Genomic DNA, 21,981 nt, shown 5'->3' on the forward strand with positions numbered 1-21,981 from the left:
TGGAAAAAATGTCACTAGTACGATAGCTTACAGTTGCACACCACTAAAATTTACTGAATTCCTCTTTAAAAGGCAGGAATATTGTTGTTATGGTTTTTGTGTACATGTGCAGGTGTACCTAATGAAGTGTCCAGTCTGGCCAGTTTTGAGCAGCACTCACCTTCTCTTATATTCGTCCCTCTCTCTCTTCACTTTAGCCAGCACGTTGTACAGAGCCCTCAGTTCTGGTGTGATGGTGTCTATCTGGACCCCGACCCCGTCCGGGTGCGTCCACGTCACCCCGGGCCCATGCAGGGTCTCCAGGCGCTCACCTTGCCTCCGCACGTGGGTGAAACTCCATATGGTTCCCGGCAGCTTGGACTCCGGACCCCCGTCCGTCTGCACGGCCGCCTCTCGTCCGTAGAGTCCACGATACTGCGGCCTCTGCAGGGCTTGCTGCAGCTGGCTCTCCAGAAGCCGGTTCCGCCGCTCCAGCTCGTGGACTTTGGCCAGGAAGCAGCGGAAGCGCAGGTTGAGCGTCTTCAGGACGTGGATGTTGGAGCCCAGGTCGTTCCGCAGGGCGCTGGTCCCCGCTGGGGCATGGCCGGCCGGGGCAGGCGGTGGTGGTGGAGGAGCATCGGGGAAAAAGAGCGAGCTCATGTCGGTTTACAATCACAGGAGGGTGGTCCTACTTTGGCTCGAGATGCAAGACTGGATTATTTGTGGCTTTATAGCTCACATTTCTGCGTGTGTTTATGCAAATGAGGAGGCACCATCCCTGTCACATCACAAAACACGAATAACCTCAAAAGTCATCCGAGAAGCATCCTCATCATCCACTGGAGGTGTGAGATATTTGACGCAGACAAGCAGCACTTCCTTCCACCCACATGTCCTCCTCCTCCTCCTCCTCTTCACCCCGTCCAAACAGTCGTCACAGAACCACGGTCCACATTCTCCTCCTCCTCCTCCAAAGCCGTGTACAGTGCACTAAAATCGGTCACTGTGGGACCGAAGAAGCCGGCTTCTCTTTCTCCTCCCCTCTCTGGTGTGCAAGGATCATGTTGCACGGTAAGAAAAAATAAAAATACAGACAGTGACACCCACTGTAGCTCCTCCCACACGTTCGAATCGATACAAAGGACGATAGAGTCGATTCACAGGGCAATATCAGTATCAGATTGATACTAACCGGATTACATCGATATATTCTTAGATTGTTTACATTGAAATATTGTTATATATTCAGAGACTATGTCCTTGGAATTGGGAACAAAAAGCCATCATGTTTGCTTTTGTTTACAAATATTGCAATATTGACTTATTTTGCTCAATTAATGTATATAATAAAGCGCAGTAATTGGATTGTTTTTGTGAAATTGTCACATTGGCTTATATTGTTGAATTTTAATTGTTCACAATTACACTCAAGGTCAAATCACAAAATAATGAAGTTAAAAGTATCACAATCGGCATCGGCAACACTGTCTGTATATACTTGATATTTTATCGATACCATAATCTCCTGTATTGCCCACCGCTACCACCCACCTCCCATTCCCACCTCCCTATTTCCTATTTCACAACAGGGATGGGGGATGATCCTGTCTGAGGCCACAAGGCACATGATTCCACACGATTAATACAGTGGACTCAATAATTGTTGAGCATATAATCACCATTTGAATGACATTGTACGAATAGATTACGTGAGATTTTACTTTAATTACGTATTATTCATCATTCCAGTGTGCATTGTTTGGTTTGAAGCATATTACAGTATGTTTAAACCGTACTGCATGTGCATTTGAGCATCTCCTGGCGGTTGATCTAAGTAGTGCAGTTATTTAATTTCGCTCAGGCAAATGAGGCCTCCACCCTGTCGCCTTAACGCTTATATGTGAATCAATAAATGAGAAAGGGTAATAAAATGTGCTCGCCAATGATTAACCAGCAAATAAGTGAAACAGCAAACATAAACAAGTTCAATCATTCTGACACGAAATAATTTATGTAAGAAATCTAAAATACTAACACGCATAGCTTGAATGTATATTTAAAAATAACCAGAAGTATTACTGTTTAAAAAAAACATATATTCTCACGAGGTTAAAATTGTTACGTCCCCGCTGCTTTTTTTTAGTCAGGCGACTTATGGGAAGCCTCGCTTGACAGAAACATTCGGGGTCCTTTTACTTTCACGTGCGCCTGTACTGCCATCGTGAGAAGACACCATGCCGAAGTCGAGGAGAGACAAGAAAAGTAAGCAAATAAACATTTATTTTTATCAGATGTTCAAATTTGCCACGTAGTTATGTCTTTTATATGAAGGTCATATTAGTTATGTCGTTCATTTGTTTGGAAGCGAATTAACTGACGCCTAAATCTGAACATTAAGGAATCTAACGTGCTAACGTTAGCTTATTCTGATAGTGTACATGTCGCTTCAGCTAATCGACGTTTATACGATTTCCCCCCTACAGTTTCTTTAACAAAAACAGCAAAGAAGGGACTTGAGTCAAAGCAGAAACTAATAGAGGAGGTGAGTGTAATGAACTATACGTAGCACATGGGATCTGCATTTGCTTGAAGCATCATTGTTATAGCTATTATTGACATTTGCTTGTCTGTGTTCTAGTTACGGAAATGTGTGGACACATACAAATACCTGTTCATCTTCTCTGTGGCTAACATGAGGAACAACAAGCTGAAAGACATCAGGACAGCGTGGAAACACAGCAGGTAATGGCAAGCATTCATAGTATGTAACATTTAGGGTGATATAGCTGTATATATGATATATTTCTCTTTCCCACAGGTTCTTCTTTGGCAAAAATAAAGTCATGATGATCGCGATTGGTAAAGGAGAAACGGACGAATACAAGGACAATTTATGCAAAGTAGGAATCATGGTTCTTTGTGTCATAAAGTACAGTTTTTTTAGGATTGCAACCAGACTGTGCTTTTGTAATCTATATACATTGTGTTCCCTCATATTTATCATATTTGTACAGGTGCAAGACAATAAGGAAATAATCACATTCAGTGTTGAACATCTCTACTTCAAATTCCTTATGGAGGCAGTTTCACGTCAGCTGTTTGCTTCTGTTCATGTGCAGGTCAGCAAGCACCTTCGAGGAGAAGTGGGAGTACTATTCACAAATAAAACCAAGCAGGAGGTGCAAGAGTGAGTAAGCATTTACAGGAAAACAAATTTGACCTGTTCCCATAAAAAAAACAAAGTTGCAAAATTGCAACAAATAACATTGATGAATTTAACTAGCCGTTTCTGCAAATATGGTGCCTTATGCGCACGGTAACTTGGGTGGTTAGCGTGTTGGCCACACAGTCAGGAGATCCAGAAGATTTGGGTTTGATTCTCCACTGTGTGGAGTCTTCATGTTCTCCACATGTTTTCTCTGAGTACTTCAGTTTCTTACCACATTCCAAAACTTGCATGTTAGGTTAATTGACGACTCAGAATTGTCCATAGGTATGAATGTGAGTGTGAATGGTCGTTTGTTGGGACATATTATGCTAATTTTTAGGCCCTTTGTATTTAGTTGTGAAATCCCTATAGAGCAGCTGCACAATATAACCAAGGACAGAAAGCTTTAGAGATATTCCTGAATCTGCACCTATTTTGTGGGATTTTGTGCTTCTCGCTGAAATGGTGTGTTTTAATTTATTCAACCCACACCTCTGTGGTTTGGTCGCACTCCCAAGTACTTTGGAATATTTCCAGTCTTGTGCCGAGAGCTGCGAACCCAATTTTATAGGAGTTGGTGATAATAAACGGCAATTTATCTTTTTTAAATGTCCACTTTTAAAGGGTAGCTATTATGCTAATTTTTCGACCCTTTGTAAGCGTTGTTTAGAATACAAAGTCAACAAGACAGAAAATGTTGATTGAGAATCTTGCCAAAGCAAGTTGGCTTCAGAGCCTGCTACGAGGAGGACATGCGTTAAATTATTTGAGCAAAGATGGCCGACCTCAAAGGGTTCCTTCACCTCTGCTCCTTAAAGTAAAGTCACACAATAATTTGGCTTGCAAATCAAAACTACCAAAAAGTGCTTGAAAAATGGTTAAAACCAACATAGTTCTGAGGGCATCTATGTGGTTTCTGATGACATCATGTGTTGTCACAGGTATGCTGGGAAACAAGAAACTTTGGTTATTGACATACATACCCAACGCATAATCAAATTTTCCTCCAAATTCACACTTTGGCCGGAGGTTTTGAAAACCTTCATTTTTAGTACCAAAAATAACTTAGTTTGATGAGATACCTGCCTGCCTACGTGTGGACAGGATTTTTTGCCACCTCCACAACCTGTCACAGGGTGGTTGCATTTTCAATATGGTTTTGTATTGGCTCAAACTACACATGCCCGGTGACTGAATCAGCCAGTAGTAAAGTGAAAACCTATTAATTGTTGATGTAATGTACTCTCTCTTCATAGGTACTTTGATCATTTCAAAGAAACAGACTATGCACGTGCAGGAAACCGGGCTCAGATGGACATAAGCCTTGACGAGGGTCCTTTGGAACAGTTTCCTCATTCCATGGAGCCTCAGTTGAGGCAACTGGGCCTCCCAACTGTTCTCAAAAAGGGTAAGAATCTAACGTGTGACTTATGAGAATCAAATACAGTGGATCCTTGCATATTTTCAATTCAGCATTTGAGGCTGGTCCATTTGTGCCTTGTCTTGAAAACCACTGCCACTCGCCGCCTGCCAAAATGCAACACCACCATGCAGACATGTCTGTAGTGTACCTTGATAAAGTTAGTTTCACGTTGGATAGTTGGCTCCGTAGCTACAGCGGAAGTTCCCTCTCACTGTACCTGGGCTGCTGTGTCACGATGCAGAGAGCTTGCACGGGAAGTGCTGCTCCAACTGCTGGTTGTTTATAGTAGGGACCGTCAATAAATGACTTGTGTTGAAGAGTGTGTTAAAAAAATGACATTTTAAACCACAACACAAATTGATCTACAATCCTATCCTCAAAGTATTTTACACGCCCAATTCCCAGTTTGATCTTTTACTGGATTAGGGACCTGACCCAGGTTTGTAACAAAAGCCAAACATTGTCATTCTGTGTAATAAATTCAGCAATACTTTGGGTGCATTATAATGATTTAAACTTTTTGTAACCATATTCATTTCCATCCGGTCAGCAAGACTGTAACAAAAAGAATCCGATCGGATATACTAGTTCGGTGTGTTAAGACTTCTGACTGCTCTCTTCGCGTTTCTTGAAACAATAAATATCACGTTTTAATCTGATGAGACCTTGTAACACGACTAAATGTAGCGTACAGTAGTACCTATATGCAGCATTAAATGACTACTGATTTGCTTTAAGACTGTTTTATTACATTATCACAAATGATTGTCTTGTATCCATGCAAGGTGTGGTGACACTACTAAAAGACCATGCTATCTGTAAAGAAGGAGATGTCCTCACCCCCGAGCAGGCTCGAATTCTGGTGAGTTCTCCAGTTGTAGAACATAATTGTCGAAAACAAGTAATACAATATTGTGTCTCGCTGACAGAAACTGCTTGGCATCGAGATGGCAGAGTTCAAGGTGACAGTCAAGTGCATGTGGAGCGCCGAAACGGGCGAGTTTGACAACTTGACGGGCGAGGACGTGCCGGATGACAATGACGACGACGATGATGGTGATGACGACGAGGATGCAGCAAAGTGACACAAGCTTGTGCAGTTTTTTTTTTTGGTTTGTTTTTTTACATAGAATACAGATGAACTTTTGTCCTTCAATGACGTAACTGAAATACTGCTCGGTAGAGCTCCTGTTGTTGGTTATTAATCACAACCACCATGCATAACCAACCAAATTATCTGAAATTTCCAATGCAATGTTGTATTATGAAGCGATGGCACACAAATATGGCAAATCCAGAATTATGTCGAGCAATATGGGTGTGGGCCATCTGGAGACAATACGGATTATATGCAAGTCTGCAGGCCCTTGCTACTTTTGAGAAATACCACCACCTCGTGGGTAGGTTTAGTATTGCATGCACCAACCTGTCATTAGTCCATCTTGTTGCTGTCAAAAATTGTTTTAATGTCCAGAAACAAAAACAATATAATTCTTATTTCACATAAAAATTTAAGTGCTTCAATCTTCTTGGTACATTTTGGAAAACTAATCTCTGTCAAGCGAATTATAATGCAGGGTAAACATTGAAAAAATTACTAATCTGTGAAGTACTTTATCGGAAGTAATTTGGACAATCGTGAGCGACCAGGTTCCAGGCTTCGTGGAAGGCCTCCACCACCCTCTCATCCAGAGGACCTTCCTCAGAGGCGGCCAGATTCTGTTTCAGTTGTTCCACACTGGACATGCCGATGATGACGCCATCACCAAGCTCACCCTGGCAAGGTAAGATGTTATAACACAATCCTCCGCTATTAATTAGCTCTGACTCAATTATGTCTCTGTCACCTTGAGGTGGGAGTGGTGGTACATCCAGCGTATGGCGGCAGACAACAGGGTGGGGGGGTTGGATCCATATGCTGTCACCAAGGCATTTAGGACCACTTCTATCGCTTGGAAGTGACTCTGCTTCCAGTATCTTAGGACCAAATAGGAAAAGTATGTTAGTATCTCACCGGAATTACTGTATTTCCTCATCTGAATAGAGTACCAGATTTACAGATACCATGTCTATGCTGACACTGTGATGGTAGAAAAACTAATCCATTTGAAATGTGGCATGTATTAGAGCAAAGGCAACTATCTGAGGAAGAATATAACATGCGTCACCTGTCCCTGTATGCTGCAGCCCAGTTGTGGCCGAAGAAGCGCCCTGCAGGCTGGGACGTGTCTTTATCAGCGTAGCAATACTTCCCAGTCAGAAGGCCACCTGACAAAGTGAGTACCAACATTAGTGCCAGTATCAAGTACTTGGGAGTCAAGAACTTGTATAATAGGTAGGACCTGCCAGAGGATTGTATGCGTAAAACCTCATCCCAAAGTATCTCAGACAGGGCAGCAACTCGGTCTCAACTTGTCTGGTGGTAGCATTGTACATTCCCTGTTAAGTAGTAAGTGATTGGTAACATGGTAAAATACAAGTCTAAGAAGTGCGCTTTACCTGATAGACGCTTGGCACAATCCAGTCATGCTGTCTGCACAGGCTCACTATTTCAGCTACCTCCCATGAAGTATAGTTGGACAGACCAAACTCCTTAAATTTACCCTGAGATGAACATTTCAAATATTGAATCTCGGCCTGTTGGCAATAACGATGGCAGTGTTGCTTTACCTCTTTGTGGAGTTCATTGCAAGCTCGCAAAGTATCCACAATTGGATTCTGGTGATCTGGAGCGTGCAGGTAGAAAAGGTCCACACACTTGGTCTGCAGCCTCTGAAGGGATGTCTCCAGCTGAGAACGCACACTCTCTGGTTTTAATGTCTTACCCTCCCAAGGGTTTGCCTTAGTGGCGATGCTGACTGTACACAGGAACACAACAGACACATCACTCTTGTGGTTGTATTTTAAACTTAATGTGGCTATTTATACCATGGTTATCCAACTGGTTGTATGCAGGCAAATACGGCCCACAAATCACATCGGATCCGGACCAACACTTTGACATTAACCTAGGTTAGTGGGTCCTTTTAAAAACAGCAGCACATCACTCCTGTCATATAGACGATCTATCACAAGCAATATGCATTTGATAAAATTAGTGTTTATGTATACGTCGTAAAAAGTGCTTTAAATGCTTAATTGGGCAACAAAAGTGAACGGTTGATGAGTGATAAGTGGGCAAACACGTTTTACCGATAGGTCCTGGTCAAATATTTATCTTAAACTGTTTTAACTGCTTAAATTAGACGAAAATATTGTATTGTATGCAGGCAAATACGGCCCACAAATCACATCGGATCCGGACCAACACTTTGACATTAACCTAGGTTAGTGGGTCCTTTTAAAAACAGCAGCACATCACTCCTGTCATATAGACGATCTATCACAAGCAATATGCATTTGATAAAATTAGTGTTTATGTATACGTCGTAAAAAGTGCTTTAAATGCTTAATTGGGCAACAAAAGTGAACGGTTGATGAGTGATAAGTGGGCAAACACGTTTTACCGATAGGTCCTGGTCAAATATTTATCTTAAACTGTTTTAACTGCTTAAATTAGACGAAAATATTAGATTGACGCTTGATTAGAGAAAGGCAGTCGGACCTACAAGTCCTGGTCAAATATTTACTAAAACAAACAATAATATGTGGTGAAAGTTCATTACAGCGTTATTTATGTCCGTGACTTTCTTGCACAACTTGCAAAGGGTAATGCACACATTTGACACTAGTTGTACCCGGAAGTCAAGTAAATGAACACATTTAATCAATCATTCATCAGTGACACATTTTTTTTAGACTGTGGGAGTAAAAGATTGTCATCTTAAACGTTTCCTGCATTATTAGTTTATGTGTGGATTTGACAATAAACACATAAGTATGAAGAAGTTAAAGAGTGTCTCCACCTGTTTTAGGAAGCTTCATGTTCCCTACGATGGTCTCCGACTTCCCATCAGTATACATGAAGGCCGTGTCCACCAGCTTGTGTCCCCGGTCCAGGAAGGTCTTCACTAACTGCACACTCTGCTCTTCGTCCACTCGGCCTCCGAACCCCATGGTTCCCAGTAAAGTAAGCGGCCGTGCAGTCGACATGTTTCTCCGTGGGTGCACCACAAACTCGGTTTGCCAAAGGTAGTTGGTAATAAAATGTGACTTACGTGGCCAGCACAGTCGCGCTGTTATCACGCGATTCATGCTATGGTGTTCGTGCTACGGAGGCAAGTTTGGAACAAAAAGGCTCTTGCACTTTAAATTCAGTCCAGTCGTCAGCAACACCAGGCGGCGCCCTGTGGTAGCTCCTCCTATTGCTTTTGCTGCTACACTACCAGGCCGCTAGAGGGAGGCAAATACGTCCAGTCCCCCTAACATCGGCCTAATGAAGCCACTGGAACTATGAATACACACAATTTGTACTCGTCATGTGTGTTCTGTACACCTAATGGTGTGTAAGCGAAACGTTGGTCATTCAATTAAGATTACCAATGGTATGAATGAATGAATTTTGAGTGACCAAAATTGTCATAGCATAACATGCATGTTTTTGGAATGTCGTAGGAAACCATAATAAATGAACAAACAACATAAATACTTATTTAAGCGCGTAAACATCATATCCGGTTATGTATATTATCCATGACTAAATACAATAAAACCTAGTGAAATTTGAATGTAAACAACAATAAGCAGAGTGGACTAAATTAGACCAGGGATGGGCAAAATTTTGACCCCTGGATCACATGGAGTTAAAGAAATTTGGCTGAGGCGCCGATATGGGTGGTCTTCAAAGAGAACAATATACTCATGGTGCAACAAGACGAAAACACAACAGATCCACAGCAACGTAGCACATCACATATACCACCACTACTACAACGTGGGTGATGAACAACAGCTAAGCGGTAAACAACACGTGACGTAAACTGTTCCGCAAGGTATGCTGGGTTGGCCAGCAGCAACATTGGATGCCAATAGTATGTTAACGTACTTCCTTGTTTACTTCCCTGAGGAACTCAACAGCTAAGTGGTAAACATACCATGTAAACTAAACTGTTTTTACTATGAGTTCCGCAAGGTATGCTGGGTAGATCAACATCAATGTTAGTTACAGTATGAACAATGAACAACACTGGATAGCAAGAGAATGTTTATGTTCCTACTTGTCTCCTCAACATATTTTGCAATCAAGCAAAAATGTGACAAACACTGCAAAATGTTGGGAGAGAGAGTAAGCTACCCAGCATGCTTTGTGGCGGGACTATATGGACGTAATTGTGGCATGGGTATTTGTATGCACACATGGTGCAGTCATGAGGTGACGTTGTGTTGTTTGGATCGCCCTTTGTAGAAGCTGTAGAGGTCAAGTTGCTGGATATAGTTTTAATGTTAAAGGTTTGCAAATACCTGGTGGACCAGGTGAAGACGCTTGCTGGGCCTGATGTGGCCTGCCGGCTACAATTTTCCCACCCTGATCTAGATGATTCAGCTTGAGCAGTTCCAAACTTTTTACAGTGGCGTACTCTTTCAGACATCTGACCTGAAGCCATGCACCCCCTTCTCCTGCACACTTAAAAAAACATACTTCATAATCATAATTAAGTTGAAATATTGTACATAATTCATGGGTCTATTCATTTTTTTTAGTAATTCTGGGTCCAAAATGTGTATTTTGCATGGTCCTGTGTTGATAATGTTTGCAATGAGCAATGAAATTCATTTCATACCAAATTGAAGGGGAAAGTTCAACAATCCCGATAACGCAGTATCAAGCGAAAAGTCTCTTTGTTTAACATTGATGTCTGTTATAACTACAACAATTTGTAACATTTAATGCAGCAACAAATTGTGTCAGAGGAGTTATGTGCTGCATTTGAACGCACCAAAGCTATCTCATCACTGCTAGAAAGTTTTAGTTTTGATCCTGCTTGTTGAGTAGGTAGTGTCCATTATCTGAATGGTATCTTTCCATGATGTCCCAACTCGGTTTTATTTATTGGAACACCAATATACTGGAAATGTTTAAGATGAAACACTCTCAATGCACAAAATAATGATTCAAATGTTCTTTGTTGATATGATGCACATCGAGCAATGAGCAACTTCACGTTCTCCTTCTCATGCTAATTGTTTTTCATTTATAGTCACATGTGCGTTCTGCATGTAGCGTAGAACAGACTGTGTTTCCGGTACGGATTGCATAATAACAGTAACATGGATGTATACCTTTCAGTTTAGATCAATTGCAGTTGGTTATTAGTAAGCTGTGTTTGTGCATTGAGTGTGAGGGTTAATTAGAACATCATGTATAGATGATGGTCCTTCCTCCTCCTCCTCCTCTTCTTCTTCTTTTAGGGGCTTTTAGCAGTGACCCATGATTCTTTGGGGGTCACAAGCACACATGTCTGCAATGAAAGCTTTGTTTAGAAGAGCCAGCAGCAGGCCAGTGACCTTTTTGACCTCGCCATCATCATCAGGCTCCTTTCTCCTACTCAATTGGTAATCATATCACTGTATCTTATATAAAGCATATCATCTGTATTTTGGTGCACACTATATCCTCCTAAATGGTGACCTTTTCAAGAGTGTTTGCTGGACACTTTGCAGCAGGGTGCTTTGTGTGTGTGTGTGTGTGTGTGTGTGTGTGTGTGCACGTCTGTGGCTTTATGGATCACACGCCCCTCTCCCAACACACACGCACTCACACACAGTACATTACCAAGTGAATGGAAGGAGCCTCCCCCTCCTCCTCCTCCTCCTCCTGCTGCAGTCTAACATCTGCAGGGACCAAGTGTGGATGAGCTTCTGTTTTCTCTGTGTGTGTTTATTTTGGAACGGTCTCACACACACAGAGCAAACATAATGGCTGTGTCATCTCTGCAAACTTTGGAGGAATATTAACCCTTTTTTATCAGAATATTTTTCAGCAGGTGCTTTACAACCCATGAGTGAATCACGTGTTTAAAGGAGAGGATTATGAAGTGTGTATTTTTACTGTTCTTCCTCGGATTTGTTAAAGAGGCACACTTCTACCGCTATGGGAACTCCAACAACCTTCAGCCATACATGTGAGTAACAATTTAGGTTCTACTTTATTTTTTTACATTGGAGTTTCTGCTCATGCATTGTTATTTAGGTAAGACTCAGCGAGACTGAATGATAATTAAAATCACTTTTTTTTCACCTGGCCATGCTGAAGAGTCAGGAATGTAATTATGACGTGTACAGAAGAAGGTGATCATGTTTAGTGTAGTTTACAAGATGGAGCAACCATATCTGTGTGCCAGTCATTCAAACGACAATTATTGCAGTGGAACGTCCAAATATGAACACACTAATGACGCTGGTTGACCATCAAGTTATTCTAATCTAAAAAAAAGTTAATTAAGTTATGAATTAAAAGTAAATGAACTGTACAGGCACCACTGTAAGTAACATTAAATTGTAAAAAGAAGTTAAACCTATTATATTTATATAATACCTATATTGTATTAAACCTATTATACAGTATATTATATACATTTATTGTGCTTTTTCCACTGCTCTGACCCTTAAAGGTTGTTACAAGATTGTATTATTGCATTAAATTATGCCTAAGTTTTAGATGATGGAGTGACAGAGAAGTACGTATGTTCCAGTGGTGCAGGACATGTATGAGGACTGTAAGACAGTGGAAAGATGTGCTGTGGGTGTGACAGAAGAGTTCAAGGTGGAGGTGGACTGCATCAGGGATCAGCTCTGAGCCCCTTATAGTTTGCTATGGTGATGGACAGGCCGACAGATGAGGTTAGACAAGAATCTCCATGGACTATGATGTTTGCAGATGACATTGTGATTTGCAGTGACAGTAGGGAACAGGTGGAGGAGATGGGGGTTTGCCCTGGAAAGGAGAGGAATGTGTGTCAATGAGAGGAACCCAAGTGGAAGAGTGAGGTTACAGGGAGAAGAGATTCAGAAGGAGAATTTTAAGTACTTGGAGTCAACAGTTCAGAACAATGGAGATTGTGAAAAGGAGGTGAAGAAGCGTGTGCAGGCAGGATAGAACGGGTGGAGAAAAGTGTCAGGCGTGATGTGTGATATACATAAGAGTTTCAGCTAAAATGAAAGGAAAGGTATACAAAACTGTGGTGAGACCAGACATGTTGTTTGGTCTCAAGACAGTGCCACTGAGGAAAAGTGCAGAAGCAGAACTGGAGGTAGCAGAGATGAGGATGCTGAGGTTCTCATTGGGAGTGACCAGGATGGATAGGATCAGGAAAGAGTACATTAGAGGGATATTACATGTTAGAGGCCTTGCAGATAAAGTCAGAGAGGCCAGACTGAGATGGTTGGGATGAAGGAGATAGATTCGCTGTGGCGACCCCTGAAGGGAAAAGCCGGAAGAGAAAGAAGAAGAAGAAGATTCTTAACCAAGGCCCTTAACCAAGGGTCATCTGTCCGAGTTCTAAATCTCTCCTTCATTTTGACACGTCCCCCTTGCAGGCCCAACGTATGCATGGAACAGGAGATGCTGCTGGTGGCTCAGAGACAGCCTTGTGTGCAGGCCTTCACACGCATGGTCAAAGTGTGGAAGCAAGGATGTGCGGGACAGTCATGGTGTACGGGATACGAGAGAAGGTAAGGGCAAAGTTGTCCCTGTTTGCTGTCTCTTTTCTGCTTCCCTAATGACAGCTGTCTTCCACTTAAATGCAAGGTGTAGCTCCCACTTCCCCCAACCAGCTATTAAACACACAAAGGTCTCCGTGCTAGTCAACATTCCACCAGGAGGGTCCTTATGTGGTAACATCATCATTGGGAACGTTTCTCACAGCGTCTTTCTTTGCTTCTGCGGCTTTATTTACCGTCACTTTGAAGGCAGCAGAGGGCTACAATTACTTGCTGTAAACAAAACTTGGTGTCACATGTGTAGTAATGACCGTGTGCTGGCGTCGCAATGAGAGGGGGACACCAATCTCCAAAGAAGAGGCAGTCTGGGAATTGAACGCTGGACAAATTACGGCATGTAACTGAAATTCCTCTAAGTCATTTCATCTCGCTGCTACTAAATACTGTAAATACAAGCCTTGTTAACTAAAACCTTCTATTTATTATATAAAACGGAACATGGCTGTGTTTAGTTCTGTGCTTTTTGATTAGACCCCAAAGCTTAGCGCCATATGTCTTATCAATATCTCAATATGAGCATCCAAATAACTTCAGCACCATTTTCTCCATAGGAAATAAAATGGAAAAAAATCTATACAAGGGTGAAATTATAAAAAATAATCATAAAAATCATTTAACAACATTGTCCCTCACTAGGCGGCACGGCGGTCGAGTGGTTAGCGCGCAGACCTCACAGCTAGGAGACTGGGGTTCAATTCCACCCTCGGCCATCTCTGTGTGGAGTTTGCATGTTCTCCCCGTGCATGCGTGGGTTTTCTCCGGGTATTCCGGTTTCCTCCCACATCCAAAAACGACCCCAAATTGTCCACGAATGTGAGTGGTTGTTTGTCTATATGTGCCCTGTGATTGGCTGGCCACAAGTCCAGGGTGTACGCCGCCTCTCGCCCGAAGACAGCTGGAATAGGCTCCAGCACCCCCACGACCCTTGTGAGGAAAAAGCGGTAGAAAATGAATGAATGAATGAATGAATGAATGAATGAATGAATGAATGTCCCTCACTACATTGAGGTTCAAAGTAACACACCCAGTAAGTACCTAATACCTATGCAAAACACCCATTCCAAAATTACATCATAAACTCCTGCCACAAGGCATGCTGGGTAGCCCCCTTGGCGAAATTTCATAACCCAATGTGGCCCATGAGTGAAAAAGTTATCATTTTATCCCTTTTGCATGACTTTTAGTTGTTGTACTCTTTGTCTTCACTCTGACAGGACAGCGTACTACACGGCGTACAGACAAGTGTACCGCCAGGATTACCAGAGCGTCTACAAGTGCTGCCATGGATGGTCGCAGCTCAATGGAGAAGCTGGCTGCTTTTATCGTGAGTATTGGTGCTTACTAAAAAGCTTGTATTGACATCGGCAGGAGGAAGGCCGCTTGACCTCACCCTTGAAAGCTTTTCCAACACAAGGTCAAAAGGGGTCAAGAGGTTCTCTGCCTGAAGAGAGACAGTGACAGATGTTATCAATCAGTGTGTATACATTTGTAGACTTGCTTTGTCACAAGTTTCACATCAGGGGAAAAGATTGGACTGTTTTTGTGTTTTTAGGTGATTTATCTCACCTTAATACACAACCACGTGTTCTTTGACGGGTTGGGATATCGGCTTGCCATGCCAAAAACACGATACATTATACACTGTATATTTACTAGCCACTGAAAATGAGACAACTCTCAGTGGAGTCATTGTTCTGGGGCTGCACAAGTGCTGCCGACACTAGGGCGCTCCGGAACATGAACTAAGTGGGGTGGTTTCTCCTCTTGATGGACAATGGCTTCTTCATTGCACAGGGTTTTTATCCCTGTAAAGAAAGATGTCTTAACAGTCTGAGATTGGACAAACTAATTGACCTAGCCTCTCTAAAGATAGCAGAGGAAAAAATAATTGATAGTTTTTTCTGGCAAGATTTTGGTGTATTTTCTTTTTGCTTGTCTTTGTTTCTGTGTGCGTGTGTGTGTTCGGTCATGAAAGGTCAGCGTGGGGTAATTAGGCAAATGGCGAGTGGTTATTGAGAGGCAGTTAAAGCTCTAATCGTGCCGGAGGTCCACTGCCCACATAAGCTGTTGGTTTAACAGGCTGATGGTGAAACAGTTACATCTGTCCTTTGTTAAACATTATACTACACCATTGTACATTTTCTCTTATGTTACACTTTAAAGTACACTTTATTGTATAAATTGTATGGTTAAATTTGATGGAAACTATTACAACAAATTTAAACATTATTATTTTATTTTTTATTCTGAAAAAAAAACTTTGTTCTTGTAGTACCAAAGCTTTTCTCTTAAACTGGATTTTTCCAAAAAATATTACTTTAAACTTGTAATAGTCGGGATGTCATGAGATCTTGTAAGATTAAAACATGACAATATTTATTGTCTTTGCTGCAACTAAGCAGACAGAATTCTGTGAGGTATGACATTACTACTGTGAATAAAACATCTAATATGGAAATGGTAGTGTGCTGGGGAAGATTGCAACCGCACATTAAGTGCTTTATGGATACTATAAACCTTGCAATCCTACCTGCACTTGGTGTCTGACGTGCCGCTGTTTCTTTTGTCGGATTTGGACATCTGCCACCATGTTAATGTCCAAGCAGAAGCTGTAGTGATTCTAAATTGAGATTTCTTCTCATGAACTGCTGTATCGTAATATGAAGACATTTTTCATTAAAAACAACCTTCATCCTTGAAATATTACAACATCCACTTTGATTAACCTTTTTTCTAAAAGTACTATAATATTGTCATATCACAACTATTTTTCCATTTTAAATATGATTGGATAAGCAGTATAGAAAATGGATGGAGTATGATTTTTTTTCAGTAGTAATTTGATCTTGTAATAGTACGTGTCACTAAAAATGTTAATTGGCGACTCCATATTGTCCATAGGTATGAATGTGAGTGTGAATGGTTGTTTGTCTATATGTGCCTTGTGATTGGCTGGCGACCAGTCCCGGGTGTACTCCACCTCTCGCCCGAAGTCAGCTGGTATAGGCTCCATCATGCCCACGGCCCTAGTGAGCATGAGCAGCATATAAGATGAATGGATGGGTGGAATTAAAAAATGATTAATTTATTGCAATGACTTTATTACAATTAGTTTCATTACTAAAACAAACATACAGCAGTGGTGGTGTTTGTTATCCTGCTCTAAATGATGAGGATGAGGCCCGTGTTTGTTTGAGAGGAGAGGAAGAGTATGAAAAGTGGATCATTTTGATGATCTTGTTGGGTATGACGGAGACAGGGTGCTGACCAATTCTTAGCCTGGTGACATCATTGTGCTAATTAGATGAGTCAATTTACTCCCATCACAAACTTTGAGTCATACTGATGGTTTGTCTCGTTTACAGTATGTTTTTATCTATGACTATTTTGGAATAGTAACAAGAAAACTGGATTTTGTTGAAAAAAACGAATAATGAAACATGCTCAGTGCAGCCCTGCGTCCCCCGTTATAACGGCCCTCCCAGTTTGCAAACCGGTGGCTTAACATGACGTGTTTTTCCCTTGTGAGGAAAAAGCGGTAGAAAATGAATGAATGAATGAATGAATGGAAAGTACCGGACCAATGGGTGAAGCCTCTTCAGTGTTGCTCTGGGATTGGTCAGCCTGCATTTTGGGTGTGTGGCTTAGAAGTCTGTTTTGTAGTTTTTACAACTTTTTGAAATGACATATTCCCCTGTATAGCTAGCGTTAGCCACAAAGCACAGTGTTGCACTCAAACGGTGGCTCTTTTGTGTCTGCAGAAAGTGGCCCCTGTCTGGGCCGCACTCAGAGTTTAAACAAACACTGTGCTGATGTGGTCACATCCCAAGCGTGACATCTGCTTTTTTGCGCTCTTCAGCAACTTAGCACAAGTCGCTGGCCCTGCTTTGTGTGTGTCTTAATCCTCCATGGAGAAGGTGGAGGGCAGACATTGCCTATGCTACGCTGAATGCCACATTTAGGCCTTTCATTCAGTGGAGATGAAGAAACTCAGGGTGGGGGCGCCAACATTAAAAAAAGAAAAAAACATGGTGCTGTGAGGTAAAACCGTCTGGATGCTCCAAACTGTTGAGCAGTTGTCTGAAACGTAATGAAAAGGGGATGTTTTGTCTAAGAGTTGGCCTCAAAGGAGCTTTGTGAACCTGCTGAGGGATGAAATTACTCTTGTGAACCAATTGAGATTATTAGAGAGCTATTTCCTTTGTATGGAGATGTCATTGTCCATGGAGGATATGATGATACCCTTGAAGCCAGGCTTCAAATATGCACCTTATCTCATCATCTACACTGCCTTTGTGGAGAAACAAATGTCTCTCCAATCTCTCCAACCAAAAACTACATTAATAATAATAAACATTAAATAATTAATATAATTGTCCATGAATTGATTCCCTTATAAATCATATTGAAAATAATTATTGTGAGCCTAGCAGTGAGCATATTTTTATCATTCATTCATTTTCTACCGCTTATCCTCACGAGTGTTGCGGGGGGTGCTGGAGCCTATCCCAGCTGTCTTCGAGCGAGAGGCGGGGTACACCCTGGACTGGTCGCCAGCCAATCACACGGCACATGTAGACAAACAACCATTCACACTCACATTCATACCTATGGACAATTTGGAGTCACCAATTAACCTAGCATGTTTTTGGAATGTGGGAGGAAACCGGAGTACCCGGAGAAAACCCACACATGCACAGGGAGAACATGCAAACTCCACACAGAGATGGCCGAGGATGGAATTGAACTTGGGTCTTCTAGCTGTGAGACCTGCGTGTTAACCACCCGTCCGCCGTGCAGCCCAATAATGTAATTATTTTATTTTATTTGTTCATTTATATTTATTTGTAAGGTAAATAATTTCAATAAATCAATGCTAATATTAGTTTATTTATTTATTTTTTTGGTTTACTGCAAACTTTGCAAACATAAAACACTTGAAGGATTTTAGCTATTTTTTTTATTTAATGCCTTTTAAAAAGACTGTGTATGTACTATGTATTTAATTTTGGCATACACCCTGATTAAACTCTAAATTGAGTTATATAGATGCCTGTGTGTCATTAAAGGGTTCCACTCTTTAATCCTTTTTATTTAGCCTGTAATGGTAATTATGTCAAGAGTAGTACATAGCAGTTGTGGAGACAGGAGAGAAGGTGGTTTCAGATGATTTTTGGAGCGACACCAGGCATTTTAAAACATTTTCTTGATTCTTTGACCATATATAGCCAATAAATGGTAGCACGGACAGCAGATGGTTTCGCTTGGTTGGCTTATATGGACAGCAAAATGCTTCTTCTTGACATAACTTGTTTTCTTCAGTCTTCTTAGGTAGTGCTGACCTTCACATTCCTGCTGTGATGAGCTGAACCGTGTTTTCCCTCACTTCTACCATTCCCAACAATGATAGACATTCAGTGGTGTGAAAATGTTTTTAAAGGTTTCTCACCAAATGTTTGACATCATGATCAAATTTAAATATTAGTCAGTGACAACACAACTAAACACAAAATGCAGTTTTTAAATGAAACTGTTTACTGTATTATTAATTGAAAAAAAATCCAAATCTACAATATTGTGTGGAAAAAAGTGATTGCCATCCCGTCAAAACATAACTTAACTGTGGTATATCACAGCTGAGTTAGCACAAATAGCGTAATCGTGGAATAGTCGTAAACCTGCCCAGGAGTGGCCAACCATCCAAACAAAACCAACCCGAAGGGCGCAGTGATGACTCATACGAAAGGTCACAAAAGACCCCACAACATCCAAAAATTTGCATACCTGTAGTATAGGTGATAGTCTGGGGCTGTTTTGCTGATTCAGGACCTGGAAGACTTGCTGTGATACATGGAACCACAAATTCTGCTGTCTACCAAAAAAATCCTGAAGGAAAATGTCTGGTGGTTTGTTCGTACCTCCAAATATGAAACCAACTTGAATTATGTAGCAGGACAATGATCCAAAACACATCAGCAAGTCCACCTCTGAATGAGTGAAGAAAAACTAAATGACGACGTTGGAGTGGCCTTGTCAAAGTCCTGACCTGAATCCTATTGAGATGGAGCTTCATGTTAGAAAACCCCCCAGTGGGGCTGAATTACAACAATTCTGCAAATATGAGTGGGTCAAAATTCCTCCATGGTGCTGTAAGAACCTCATTGCATGTCATCGCAGACGCTTGATTGCAGTTGTTGCTGCTGAGTGGCACAACAGTTACTAGGTTTAGGGGGCAGTCACTTTTTCACACTTAATTATAAATAATTTCTCCCTTAATAATAATAATAAAAAATCATTCAAAAACTGCATTTTGTGTACAGTTGTGTTGTTAAAGACTAGTATTTAAATTAGTTTGATGATCTGAAACATTTAAGTGTGACAAACCTTTTCACACCACTGCATATGAAACCTGTCACCATGAAGCACAGACTCAAAGAGGCCATCTTGTTCACGAAGACAACACACAGTACATTCTAGCTCGTGCACCTGCATGCTCTCTGTGTCTGGCCTTTTAGGTGCTGCTGGACTGTCATGATTAATGTGAGTGTATGGAATGTGACGGTCCACCTCAGAGGTGGGGTTCACATGTCCTGGCCTTGGAAGTGTCCCTCGCCATTGATGCATTTGACATTATTTAGATTTTACACCTTTACAAGCTAATCGTCATCCGCCCTGACCACATCCTAAGTTATTTCCTATTTACCGAAGATGATTGTGGTATAAATAACATATTTTATCATTATTTTCTAGCCTAAGTCCGGTGTGTCAGACCGGCTGGCAAGTGTTAAGGAGTTTAAAAAAGGAGTTTAAATACATTGAGAAGGATTTTATTTTTAGATGTACCAATACAAATAAGTAGTTTAGGGGTATGGACTTGGAAACACAATGGAGCCAGAGTTTGAGTCCTTACCTAGTCATTTTTTTTGTCAAATTTGACAATGATAATATAAAAACTGAGTATTTTTCACAGGGTTTTGTTAAGTCAGGATCAGACATTCCCAAGGTTTTCCATTTGGTCAAAGTTTACGCTATCATAACTTCTTGACACTGAATCTTGTCTTTCAAGAGTGATCACTCATCACTGTTTGTAAAAAAAGACAGAAAAAAAGCTTCAAAGGTGCAAAATTGATGCGCAGTCCACATTTTCTCTATGATGCAGGAATGGAGCAAATTGTTTTCATATTTGAGTTGGCTATTCAATGAGTCGGTCAGCTTTTGGATTCTATGTAATGCCTTGAGTGAACATTTCCCACTATCCCTCTTTCTAAAGTGCTTTTGCTCCATGATTTACACAAAATAAACTGTTAGGGCACTGATAAATTGTTGCCTACTGCTTGCTCACTTGACTCTCTAAAGGTGTTAGGCTTCAACAAGAAGGCTAGTCTGTCTGCATATTGGCCCATGTTAACAAAACAGTCCAGTGTGAAATGCCGTTGAACGGATTCAAATCCATTTCTTTTGCTGGTAGGGAGTCAGGAACTCCAACCACTTTTGCCTGATTAGGAATTGTTTCCCTTACAAGCCATTGCTAGCAACATAAACCGAGAAAGAGAGCTTCACGGAGGGCCGATAGCTTATCTGGCTTACAGCCATGCCCATATAAGGAAGTCCGCTCCCTTCTAGCACGCCTTTTGAAATTAAGCATTTTGAGCAATCCCAAACTTCTTTCAGGGCTCACTTCCAAATGCACAAACCTTATTATCCGTAACTCTTGCATCGTTTAACACTAGAATATTACATTACTAACTACATTTATAGGTCAGAAAAGTGGAAAAAAGCATAACAGGTCCCCTTTAAGGTGTAGTGGGTGTTTTGTTGAGCATGTGGAGCTGTGCAACAAATTTCAAGTCAATCCAACATACAATATATGGGTCAAAATTTGGATTTTAATAATATTTGCACAGGCAATACAGTGGTGCATGTTTTGACAAATTCTCCTTTTGTGTGCCGCAGTTCAGCAGTTAACACAAACCTACACATAAAGTGTCCTAAGTGTTTAGTCAGGTCATTCAGATATCTAATCTGTGTGTGGGAAACAGAACTCTTTCACTTGGAAGTATTCCAGTCATGCATTTTGATTGGGTTGTGAATGGAGATGTTTTTCCAGTGTTTAAGCCAATGTTAAGATTCCTCGATGATGACTTTTTGCGAACTGAAGATACGGATTTGATGAATTACTCACCTGTGTTTCTTCTTGTCTTCTATATGTGCCACGTGCAGCTGTGTGCAGCTACGGCGTCTGCTTCAATGGGGGTCAATGTCAGGAGGGGTCCACCCAGCTATGCGACTGTCCTGCGGGCTTTAATGGGCCCAGCTGCCAGTATGGTGAGTACAATTTCATGGACTTGCTTGGAGGCGATGATGCCTGTTTTTCTTCCGTGGTGTATTTCAAATATCTTCAAATTTGGCATGTGTTCATCCATCTTATTACGAGTCAAAGGTTGAAGTTCCCCAAATGCTATCAGCCGACATCATTCATGTTGATTATGACACCTTGGCAAAGTGATGGAGGGATAAGGTTTTGTGTCAAAAATGTCAAAGCAATATTGTGCTCTGTGAAAAACCAAAGATCATATATCAATAAGAGACACCTTATTATGAAACAACTGTGCGTCTGTGTTATTGTGAATAATAAGAAATCTAACTATTGTCACTTTTGACTGGATGATGCAGTCATGCAGAAGGTGCACGTTAGATTCCCATGCAGGGCCTC

The 21,981-nt window shown here is 41.3% G+C and overlaps 4 protein-coding genes across 5 annotated transcripts in view; 2 read left to right on the plus strand and 2 right to left on the minus strand.

The window, feature by feature from the left end:
- iffo2b (intermediate filament family orphan 2b) overlaps positions 1–1,063 on the minus strand; it is a 27,225-nt gene extending 26,162 nt beyond the window's left edge. Inside the window, exon 1 of one of the 2 annotated variants that reach the window (XM_058054890.2) lies at positions 161–1,063. In XM_058054890.2, coding sequence (XP_057910873.2) covers positions 161–639 — 479 coding nt within the window. In that variant the 5' untranslated portion in view covers positions 640–1,063. The remainder of the gene's footprint in view (positions 1–160) is intronic. The other variant, XM_058054888.2, reaches the window with a different exon arrangement.
- mrto4 (MRT4 homolog, ribosome maturation factor) lies at positions 1,036–6,120 on the plus strand. The gene is made up of 9 exons (XM_058055737.2): positions 1,036–1,050; positions 2,123–2,241; positions 2,463–2,521; positions 2,618–2,721; positions 2,798–2,879; positions 3,099–3,166; positions 4,444–4,595; positions 5,396–5,472; positions 5,540–6,120. Exons 2-9 carry the CDS (start codon positions 2,214–2,216, stop codon positions 5,693–5,695), a joined length of 726 nt encoding a protein of 241 aa, XP_057911720.2. The 5' UTR covers positions 1,036–1,050; positions 2,123–2,213; the 3' UTR covers positions 5,696–6,120.
- On the minus strand, positions 6,053–8,864 carry akr7a3 (aldo-keto reductase family 7, member A3 (aflatoxin aldehyde reductase)). The gene is made up of 7 exons (XM_058055736.2): positions 8,516–8,864; positions 7,281–7,468; positions 7,110–7,214; positions 6,953–7,049; positions 6,779–6,878; positions 6,458–6,587; positions 6,053–6,386 (listed from the first exon to the last, which is right to left on the minus strand). The coding sequence occupies exons 1-7, from the start codon at positions 8,802–8,804 to the stop codon at positions 6,225–6,227; spliced, it is 1,071 nt and encodes a 356-aa protein (XP_057911719.2). The 5' UTR covers positions 8,805–8,864; the 3' UTR covers positions 6,053–6,224.
- A 2,450-nt stretch (positions 8,865–11,314) lies between these two features.
- megf6b (multiple EGF-like-domains 6b) overlaps positions 11,315–21,981 on the plus strand; it is a 57,800-nt gene continuing 47,133 nt past the window's right edge. The window contains exons 1-4 of the mRNA XM_058054282.2: positions 11,315–11,671; positions 13,086–13,220; positions 14,483–14,592; positions 21,489–21,593. Coding sequence (XP_057910265.2) covers positions 11,580–11,671; positions 13,086–13,220; positions 14,483–14,592; positions 21,489–21,593 — 442 coding nt within the window. The 5' untranslated portion in view covers positions 11,315–11,579. The remainder of the gene's footprint in view (positions 11,672–13,085; positions 13,221–14,482; positions 14,593–21,488; positions 21,594–21,981) is intronic.

The sequence above is a fragment of the Doryrhamphus excisus genome, linkage group LG18 (assembly GCF_037039965.1).
Source record: "Doryrhamphus excisus strain RoL-2023G ecotype Guam linkage group LG18, RoL_Dexc_Guam_v1.1, whole genome shotgun sequence".
NCBI classification, from domain to species: Eukaryota; Metazoa; Chordata; class Actinopteri; order Syngnathiformes; family Syngnathidae; genus Doryrhamphus; species Doryrhamphus excisus.